Raw genomic sequence first — 11,566 nt, forward strand, 5'->3', positions numbered from 1 at the left:
AGTAGAACTTAAGGGGAGGAAATATTTATCTAAATTCTATAATTCAGTGTGTCCAGACCCACCTGTTTCTCTTTGCTAAATTACAGCATGAGGTTTAATTCATTGGGCTCCTGTGTGTAGACAGTCAGAATTCATGTGCAACTTTATAACTGGTTTGAATAAGACTTTGTGGCACCATTTATTCACATTTGATAAGTGGTAGTCTTCAGTGATATTTTCTTTAGAGCCACAGAAAAAAAAAAAAAAAAAAACACACTTATTTGGAAGCATAACAGTTTATTTGAAAATATGGCAAATGTAATAGCTCTGAGACCAAGACTGTCTCAATTAAAAAAAAAAAAAAATTATATTATTATTATTTTTTTTTTTTTGCAGTGTAGGAGACAGAGACGTAAAGCAGAAACCAGAGACGTTGTATCTCATAGCATGATGGCAACTCATTCTCTCGCTCCTTTGCGTCTGTTTTGCCAGCCATAATGTTTTGCTCGTAGTTAGGTGTTTAGCATTTGATGACAAGCTCGCTAGCCCACTAGCACCGTTTCTAGCCAGCTCGCTCTCCGACCAGTGGGATTCCCTTGTTATTAGTCGCGTAGCTGCTGTTTACCCTGGCTTGTGGGTTCTGGTAGCCTAGCAGAGAGCCACCAAGGACCCAGTGAGGGCTGAGCTCATGTGTTTACCCTGGCGCTGCCCACTTAAACCTCAAAACAGTGGCCGGGAGCGGGCAGAAAGTCAGGCTCAGTGGACCGTGACTAGCACTGCCAAGATAAACAGCTGCTTCATTTGGAGAGCTGATGGGGCTTCTCCTACCCACAGCCAAAGAGTTTGCTTTCAACACTCATCTCCCATGTACACACTCGAGGGTTTGATGAAGTGGGCCAAACTTCTACTAAAAGACAGTTTTATGTCTTGCCGCTTAAGTGTACTAGAAGTAAAATTGATGAGTCTGATGTAGACGCGATTTGGAATCATGCGCTGCCAAAATGTCTACGACGCAATGAGAGCCAATAGACATTTCCTTCATCTGGCTGTGGCTGTTTGACAATGAACGTATGACAAATTGTAACATTTATTTAGTTACAATACTGTACTTACAGTTACTGCAATCCAGACACCAGAATAAAAAATGTCGGGAGTGCTTTTTACTACACCATAATAAGGATTTTATAAAACTTTTTTTCTGAGACAAGTGAATTACTGAAGGCTTCCTGGAAAGTTAGTATATTAAAGGGATAGTTCACCCAAAAATGAAAATTACCCCATGATTTACTCGCCCTCAAGCCATCCCAAGTTTACACAACTTTCTTCTTTCAGACGAATACAATCAGAGTTTTAGATATATATATATATATATATATATATATATATATATATATATATATATATATATTAGGGGTGTAACGATACGCGTTTTCGTATTGAACCGTTCGGTACGACGCTTTCGGTTCGGTACGCGGTACGCATTATGTATACCGAACGGTTCGTTGGAGTAATTAATTATATTTGAAAAAAAAAAAAAGAGAGAGAAAGAAATATAATGATATGCGTTCAACAAGGTAGCCCAATAACCCAAACAACATAACAGGCAACGCCCCTGACACTCCCGAAGAAGAAAAAAACACCATCTTATATGTTTATGTTAGGCTACTCAGCAGGCGCTCGCTCACTCAGTACACGCTGAAGGCTCGTTGCAAAATAGCCAATGCGTTTAACAGACTAGAAATGAGAAGATCCTCCAATAACCAACAGGTCTGGTGTTTGGGTGCACTTTGGATTCCCTTTAAGCTATAATGGTGATGGCAAGAGAGTGGTGGATAAAAAAACAACGGTATGTCGCATCTGCAACATGACAGGGTACACCAGCGGGATTACAAAAAAAAAAAAAAAAAAAAAAACAGCGGGAATATCTGGGATATATGCGTCAGTACTATCTGGGAAAAGACGAAAAAAAGGAGAAACATGCACGCAGCAAACTATCCCTGCAGCATTTAGACACTATAGTTTACAGGGAATCCAACCCAAACACCAGACCTGTTGGTTATTTTAGGATCTTATATTTCTGGTCTGTTAAATGCATTAGACATTTTGCAACGAGCCTTCAGCGCGTGCTGAGTGAGTTGAGATGTTTTTACATTTTGCTGTATCTAAAACGTATCGAACCGAACCGAACCGTGACATCAGTGTATCGTATCGAACCGAACCGTGAATTTTGTGAACCGTTACACCCCTATATATATATATAATGTCCTGGTTCTTCCAAGCTTTATAATGGCATTGAATGAGTGTTGAGATTTTGAAGTCTAATAAGTCACATCCATCCATCTTAAAAAGTACAAAACATGGTTCTGGGTGGGGCCAATAGATGCATTCTGAAGCAATAATAATAATAATAATAATAAAATAAAAAAAAATCTAAATCTCTAGTTTCCACTAACTGTCATATGCACCTTCATGAGAGAGTGGCGTTCCAGCGGATGGTGTAGCATAGGCTATGATGAGAGGTGACCAGTGTTAATTTTGACACAAAATTTTAATTTAGTTTTAGTCTTAGTCTTTTGACTATAATTCTTTTTAGTTTTAGTCGAGTTTTAGTCATCTGATTGGTTTTAATTTTAGTCGACTAAAATTGCTTGATATTTTAGTCGACTAAAATTGCTTGGTATTTTAGTCGACTAAAATAAGACTAAAATCAATAACAGATTTACTAGACAATTTTTTACAGCTGGTATAGGAAACAAACTTAACCAAAATATATAAAACACAAATTCAACTTTATTTCAACACAACTGTGTCTTTATTTCGATTCAAAAGCTTTTATGCAGCAACAAACACTGTCATGATAATGTAAACAATAACTAGCTGCCAATTGACCATCAATAAAAGAAAAATAACGTTAGGTCCAGGACCTTAAAGCTTACAGCTGAGCTGAACAATAAGTGCATACATTTAAAGTAAATATTTAATAAGTTGGCAGCTAGGTGGATAAAAAAAAAGTAACAAGATTTTATAAGGTATTCATTTGTCTAGCAATATTGTATGTTTTAAATACTAAAATATTGCTAGATTTGTATGTATAATGATAGGATGTGAACATTCATGTTTCACATGACTAATATAGAAATATTTGTGATATTGTCAACAAGTAGAACATTATAAAATATACTAAACATTAGTATTAATCAAATGTATCTATCATGATATTACGTATTAGTATTGTGCTCTCATCTAACTTGAAGAAGGGGCTATTTTACAGTACTTTTCAGTTCGTAATATTTAATGCTACAACATCTACGCACTGCACTATTCCAATTTTGCTTAGCTCAATAAACAAAAGAACATCGTTGTGAAATTACATTTGAGAAAATGTCCGGGTGGCTCGTCTGTAAATGTCTTTTCAAATTGGTTGTGTTCTTGCCACGAATGAGCGCTCCGCGTGCTTTACAGTTTGTTTTGTTTGTCGTCAAACGTGAAGTGAGCTGTGGACATTTTGTCGCTTTAGACATCACCTCTTCGAATGCCGTCTTCCCGGGAGCTCATTTAAAAACTGAAAACCTTCGCTTCACGTCTCAATAAGTCAGGCTCGGATTGGTTCTCTTCTCTCATGCAGTCTCGCCTGTTATGTTTTGCCGGTTCTTTTGTTCATTCCTCGCATCTCTCCCATCTGCTGATTTGATTTTCGTCACAGTCTATTTTCGTCTCGTCCTTTATTCGTTGACGATAATGTCAATCAATTTAGTCATAGTTTTAGTCTCCATTAGTGCCTTCTATTTTAGTTTTCGTTTCGTTTTCGTCCGCAAAAATATATTCGTGACGAAAATATTTAGTCAACGAAATTAACACTGGAGGTGACTGTCAAGTTATCTAGAGATTCTCAGACTCAATTTCTGCCCCAACTTGAACAAGGCTCCAGTCAACTTCATAGGATGCATGGAATAACTCAAAACATCGGATTCAGATTCTTCATTGAAGCACTTTATTAAAATCTTTCAACAGCAACTTGGTCTTCTTCTGCTTCTTTTCAGAGTTCAATTCAGATGCTTAGCTCAGATGCTTAGCTTAATAACCTATACAGAGAATATATAGATATGAGTCACTACACACAGTAATAAAGTCATTTAAAGAGGTTTTAACTTATTTAAATTACAACCAATGTTACTAGAATACGCACAAATCAGAAATACAGTGCAAACTGGTCTAACAACACTAAATCATATGCATTTACTGCACATGACCAGATAGCATGTTAAATGCTAAACCTGCTAGCATTAATAAACAACTTGCAAGACATTCACAATTGATCTCTTTAACAGTCAATAAAAGAGTCTTTATCCTACCAGTAGCTTCTATAAAGTTGATGAACACATTGTGGCTTTTCACCGCCGTCTCAGCATTTGGTTTACTCCAAACTTGCTTTAGCAATCTTTCTCCAGTATCAGTAGCACCACCAACTTGGGTAGGAGAAGCACATTAACCTTGCCAACAGAGATCCCTCTGCTCACTACTAATCACCAAAGCACACCTGGTTCTATTTAACATGTGAAGTTTTGATGGCCAATCAGCTTCCAGAACTCCTCCAGGTTATACTGCGGGTTCACAACCAATAGATTTATTGCTTTTAATCAAGGTTAATTTAATCAGATGGACTCTTCCTTACTTAATGAGGAATACATCTCACTCAATTCCTAAATTAACTTAACAGTGACAAATGTGGAAGCATAGTGGAGAGCAAAACAAAACACCAGTAACGAATTAGACGTACAAAGCAAGGATGTGTAAAGAAAAATTGACTCGGAAAGGAGACTCGTTTAACTTTGCTGTGAACAAGACTTGGTTCTCTTAAGACTAGCATATTCTCACCGTGCTTATGCAATGCCTAAGTCTTACCCTATCTGCTTGAATGCTGATAACTTTTTTAAATGTTAGCAAAGAATAGTGCCATTTTTTCTGGTCTTGGCTGACTTAGGATGGTCATTGGTCATTCAGCCAGACCAAGGTTACCTTTAGTTTAGAGTTGTCCAAAAGCAGCCAAACCATGTTTTTTTTTTAATTATTATTTATTTATTTTTTTCTCAGAAACCATACATTGCAATGGAGCTAGTTGACAATTTGTTTTTTTTGTTTTTTGTTTTTTGGTAAAGATCGTGGTCTTGCTTTCTTAGTTCTTTATTTTCAACTTTTTTCAAACCAATGGCTCCCTCAAATGGTTAGCACTATTCCATACTAGACCTTTCAAATGCAGACATTATAATTGCTAGATAAAGCTCCAACCTTACGCCTCAAACTTGCGACAGACAAAGATATCAGATTGCATTGCATTGACATTATTTTTATTCATTTTTTTGGTTGGGAAACTAAGATAGTTGGAGAATAGTTACTTAAGAGTTCAGAGTTAACATACTATAGTGAGGTCTCAGATTTAAAATAATAGTAATAATTGAAAGAAAAAGGAAAAGTGTGACATCTATTTTACAGGCATTATTTTAATTTTATGTAAGAAACTCTAAAACTAAATGCACTAATTATTAGCCTCTAATGTGGATCTTAGCTTTTATGTCTTTGTTGGAAATTAAGCAGGCTCTTAAAACAAGGGTGGCCATCCTTCCAAGCTAATTGTTTAAGGACAAATATCACTATGTGGGACCCACCTGTGCTGCACTTTTCTTCAGATTCTACCAGTACATTGGAACACTTATTTTGGTGCTTTATTTTCATTAGTTTAGTTGAAAGTTCTTTAGAAGCATATTTAAGACAAAATGCATGCCACTGTATTGCATTAAGTGGTAAAAATGCCCAGGTGGTGAAGGATGGACAAAACGTACATGCCAGACTGAAGAGGTTTTAGTGAGATGGAAAATGTCACTTTGTTTGTTTTAATTTTGACAGCAGACGTGAGGCTCACTCGTGACTCTGGTGTAAGAAAGAGGCTTTGTGTGTGCATGCCATTAGCTTTGTGTACAAGACGCTTTAAGCATCTGGCTGGGAGAATGTTGCAGACACACTGATTTGTTGCATCTTAGTCATTAACGATAATTGTGGATGACATCAGGGTGATGTTTTCAATGGAGTATGTAAAAAAGTGAGCAGATTGCTTGCTTGGGACGTTTTGCACTGACTCAAAGTGAATTGCCCTTCTTTTCTGTAGCCTTTTGTATACAAGTGTAACGGAGGCCAGCGAGTAGGTGCTGCGCAGGTAAACCTCACTCCCCGATCTCAAAAGACACACTAGCCACAGACGCTAGTGGCCACAGTCATTTAGCTTCCATGTTGGTGCATCCACCTCCCATGCCGGAGTCACCTCATGGGTTCGAGGTCCACTCAGAGCGAGTGCGAGGTGTGGCGGTGAGGACCCGGGAGAGAGGGGTTAAATTGGTACCGTGACCCGGATGGAAGTGAGGTTTAGGGGGGTGAGTGTAATGGTGGGTAGCGAGTAAGTGCTGTGTAGGTAAACCTCACTCTCCGATCTCAAGAGATGCACTAGCGACAGACGCTAGAGGCTGCAGTCATATAACCTCCTTGTTGGTGCGTCCACCTCCCTATTCCGCCTATTAGTGGGTCATCATTGGAATCATGCTGATAATAATACATTTATTGATTAATTTTTAAAGACTTTAACATTTGAATACTAAACAATATTGGTCGCTATGCCAAGACCAGATGAAATCCACTATGTTGTGTTTTGTATATAAAATCCAGTTTTTTTTTTTTTTTCAGTATATTTGTAGTAAACTTCCAAATGTTTTAGAAGTCATTTTGAATCTGCATCAGCAATACCTGGTTGCACACCTTTTTTGCCACAAGGCACTAGCCTACCGTTCCAGGTCTCCAATGTTCAGCATAATCCGAGATCAGTTGTCCGGTAAGGCAGCTCTCAGACACTGTGGATCTGGTTTCCCTGGCCTTTATCAGATGAGGGGGGACGGGGTGAGCAGGGAAAGGCTTTGTGTCCTTAATGACACAGTCATTTCATCACTTTACCACTCGGAAAGAGTAGAGGCCAAAGTGGACCCTTTTTCTGGTGACTGTTAATTACCGAAGGGAATTGGGCTTTTGAGTAGAATGAGTACACAGACACTGAGAGCTTAGAGAATTCTCCACGCTAACGGACAAACAAGACAAACTCTCATATTCGCCCCAAACCCGCCCCTGCATTGCCATTAGCTACAAAAGTTGTGACCACATAAATACTAGCTATGTTTGATAGGAACGCTTGCTGTGATGAATGTTTCAACCAGCAAATGTTTGCAAATTACATTTAAGTTTCTTAAGGAGGCAATTGTAGAACAATCAGGATAAAAATCAGAGGCAAACAGCCACATAATTTTACTGCAAAGTATTATTAATAATTTGTATTGGTTTATTTACATTTGCGAACTGATCCACTTGGATGAAACAGACATTCCAGCGAATAGACAGCTGTGTGTAATCCCTCAGGCTGCTGTTAAGCTATGCTGCAATTCATTCTGACATTAAAACAAATCATGATTTTATAGTGATAGTTGTTGGACAAAGTAGCTTGCTACTGAAAAACTACGGTATTTTTGAAATAGCATGGTTAATACTGAAAACATTTAGTTAAGGAAGTAAACACTTTGGCCTCTCTGTCGTGGTTGAAACCTAAAATTGCAACGTATTCGCATAGCTTTGTGGCAGGTCTGTTACAAAGGCTCCTAATGACATCCATAAGACAATTAAAGTAAAAAAAAAATAAAAAAAAAGTATTGTCTGAGCAATTAAGTAGCATCTCATGCCATAGTATGCCATTTACTTAGGACATTGCATAAACATGCATAAGGACAAATTATGTAAATATGAAATTTCCTGACAGATTTGACTCAAATTGTTGCCTTAGCATTACATTACAAACATTATTGTAAGGCAAAAACACTGACTGAACACAACTGATTGTATTTCTGCATGTCTTAGAATTTTTCTTGCACTTCTGTTGGTGACTAAAGTGGCCTAAACACATATCTGTAATGCTAGTTTTAATAAGTACAAAGACATTTTAATCGGTCATAAGTTCTGGTGAAGGCACTGGAAAATACATAATGTGTATGTGTAAATTAAACTTTTGCATAAAACTGAAGCACTTAAGTTTGTGTTTTAGTAAATTCAGGTTAACTGATACAACAGGTCTATTCCTTTTGACTTAGGATCCACCTGCATTTCTCTGCCCTCAAATGTCTGCTGTTGAACTTATTTACATACGTGCACATCTGATGGAGTATCCACGGCCGGGACCCCCTCTCTGCCTGTCAGACCCTTCCCCTATGGGGAAGAGGAGGGGGTTCTTCATTGGAGCTCTTGTACTCACTTCCACAGCAGCCATCTGCAAGCAATCTGTCCGCTCTGATGGCTCCAAAAGGAGTCTCATGGCCCAAACTGCGGACACCAAATATCCCTTTTCCCAATGCCATTATGATCCAACTACACAGTCTTTTATGGTTTTACTGTACAGGACACAGTGTGAACTACATATACTGTCTTTATGCTGCATGTAAGGTTTATGTTATAAAAATTACTTATATATATATATATATATATATATATATATATACATATACCTAAAAGCAGCAGTCTGCATAAATCACCAGTGATTTGTTGTCGATTGTCATAGAGTTACACATCAGCTGCAGGGGAAGGATCTGTTTTCCACATGACTTTGCAAAGAGAACAAACATGGCCTCTCATCCTCCCATCCACATTAAGATGCTTACATACACACTGCAGATTTTAAATGAAGCCAGTGCATTTTTGAAGCTGACATCGAACATATCATCTTGAATGCATTTGGTGCATCTGGAGATGTTCTGCTCGCAGACAAAACACACACATCAGCAATGCCAGACCTTGTTGTTTGCCCCATATCTCTCTTCCTATTTGTTGTGTGCGTGTGACCGGAGACTAGATCAAGGCTGCATGTACGTGTGTGCGCGTGTGCATGCATGAGTGCAGATCATCTCAAGAATGCTGCTGTCTTGTCACGCTACTGCAGTGTTTTGGCACATCTGCACGCCAGCTAAGCTGAGCAGAAACACCTCGCCGCTCACCTGTCTCACCATCCTGTCTGTTTTCCAGTAGGTCGTCTGGTCTGAAGACAGAAAGTTCCAGAAGATGAGGCAATAGCACCAAGCACAGACCAAGAATAGTACAACGAAGGATTCTGAGAAATTATTAAGAGGTTCCTTAAGATTAAAAAAAAAGATGAAAATGATATCATGGAGCCAAAATATTTGCACTTTCTTCTCCCATTGCTAGACATTTTGGTCCCACTTTAAATTAAGTGTCCCTAATACCTGTGCACTCACAAGTAAATACATGTGTATGTAGTATGTAACCACAGTGTAAGTACACATTGGTATATAGTATCTACAGCTGTAATGTTTGTGTAAATACAGACATGTAACAACCCTCCTAATGGTTTGTGCAAATGTGTAACGGGACATATATAACTATATTTTGTAACAACGTGTATAAGAGTAATTGGAACCAGTTGACCCAGGAGGTGGAGATGGGTATGTTTAGGGTTGGAAATGGGAGATCCGGGGGTGGAGATGGGTAGATTTAGTTATATGTAAAGTGGGAGGGGTTAGATCTCAAGTTGGAATTGGTGCATAACTATAATACCAATGTACTCACATAGTAACTCCTCAGGAACTGTCAACTTAATATAAAGTGTAACATTCTGGACACCAACCAGAATTGATATGTAAAGCTTAACTTAGTAATTACATGACAAATTTAATATAAAGTGTAATACTTTACCAAAATGTGCTGTTGGTTCTGTTACGCATTTGTACTTTGATTACCAAAAGGTGTTGTTACCAGTGTCCTGTTACACATTTGTACTTACACATACCATTCGGTGGGTTGTTACATGTGTAAAGTTACACAGACATTAGAGGTGTAGATACTATGCTCCAATGTGTACTTAAACTGTGGTTACTACGTACAGGGACACTTAATATGAAGAGGGTCCAACATTTTTATTATTTCCTTTGTTTGTGTTGTAAATGTCTTATTAATATTACAAAAATGTATGTTAGAGAACACTGACTGTAAGTTTGAGCGATTACCTGTTTGCGTCTACATTTGCCACATCCATGCTAACCGCTAATCCAGACAGTATTATTTAGTTGTGTTTGAATGTGACATTTTTGGATGTCAATAAAATAAAAATAAAAAACACTCTACAGTATTTTGAAATTAGCTTGTCTTTAAATGCCTCTTGTTCAGTTTGCTGTTGTTTCTGATAGTGTCCACTCAACCAGTATGTTTTGCTTCTTCGTTCACATTGGCAACGTAACTAATGGAGCATTGATAGTGAACGAGAAATGGAGCGAAGTCGTTTCTGTCAACAAACATTAGCTACGGTCTCTCAGACCTGCACCCCGAGACTCCAGTAATGTACAGGTAACCATCTCATCGCATGAGAATTATCAGTAGGTTCCACGCGGTTAATTCAGAAGTCAAAAGTCAAAAACACTATCATGCTAAATCAGTTTTGTAAATGTCACAAAACACTTAACTTAGCTCTACTATTTTCAAATGGATTATTCAGTAAGTATATGGTGTGTCTCACATAATGAACAACTGGTGTTTTGTTGTAGATTTTTTTTCACAATGCCTTTATCAAGTCTTTAACCTTCAACTGAGAAATAGTACAGTATTGCTGTGAACTGATGAGTGCATATAACTAGCCTAGCAGTAATTTTCATGAGAAATACTTATGTTTACCTTCTTTCCATACATCAATGCTGGGTATTTGCATACATTTGCATTCCTTGAGGTACCAGCGAGTGACATGTTAATAACATGGTAATCTTTCAGTACCACTGCATTTTACCATGGCATTACCACAAAGGTTTTTATTTAAATTTTTATTTAAATTCCATTTTCTTCTCTGGTTAGAAGAGTCCTGTATGAATCACAAGCTCTGTGTAGGTCTTATAATAATTCAGTATATTCCTTTTTTTTTTTTTTTTTTTTTGCAAAGTCTCCAAGCTTATGTCCCATCTGGTGTGATTTATTGTTAAGCATCTGTGTTAGCTGGAGTGTGTTCACTAGCAATGATTTGTTTCTCATCCTAGGTAATCGCTTGTAGTTATTTTGCAGGAATGCATGAGAAAAGAGTAACTGTTTTAAATTGATTAATTGTTTTGATGTATTTACACTGACTCAAAGTTAACTTCTATGTCATCATTGACTGGGCTTTGGAAATGCTATTTGTCTATTCCAAAAGCGAAACATCCAAGTTCTTTCAAAACGGCAATAAAATTTGAGATATAAATATATTTACCCCTTATTTTGATGAATGTATCTTTCAACTTTAGGAACTTTAGGCTCTCTGTGTCTGGTATTTTGTATTTCCCTGTGTATGTGTGTGGGGGGGGGGACATGTTTTTGTGACATATCAGGACACAACTCAGTATAATGACATGGGTATGACACAGGTATTACAAGGAGAGGGTGACTTATGAGGACATAAGCCATGTCCCCATTTTTCAAAACACTTATAAATCATACAGAAAGAGTTTTTTTGAGAAAGTAAAAATGCACAAAGTTTCCT

The 11,566-nt window shown here is 37.6% G+C and overlaps 1 protein-coding gene across 8 annotated transcripts in view; it reads left to right on the top strand.

Annotated features, from left to right (window-relative positions):
* LOC113060538 (SPARC-related modular calcium-binding protein 1-like) overlaps window positions 1-10,188 on the top strand; it is an 85,915-nt gene extending 75,727 nt beyond the window's left edge. For 7 of the 8 annotated variants that reach the window (XM_026229527.1, XM_026229525.1, XM_026229528.1 and 4 more), the window contains one exon: window positions 9,076-10,188. In XM_026229527.1, coding sequence (XP_026085312.1) covers window positions 9,076-9,092 — 17 coding nt within the window. In that variant the 3' untranslated portion in view covers window positions 9,093-10,188. The remainder of the gene's footprint in view (window positions 1-9,075) is intronic. The other variant, XM_026229526.1, reaches the window with a different exon arrangement.
* The last annotated feature ends 1,378 nt before the right edge of the window (window positions 10,189-11,566 follow it).

Source organism: Carassius auratus, chromosome 42 (assembly GCF_003368295.1).
Source record: "Carassius auratus strain Wakin chromosome 42, ASM336829v1, whole genome shotgun sequence".
In the NCBI taxonomy this organism is placed as follows: domain Eukaryota; kingdom Metazoa; phylum Chordata; class Actinopteri; order Cypriniformes; family Cyprinidae; genus Carassius; species Carassius auratus.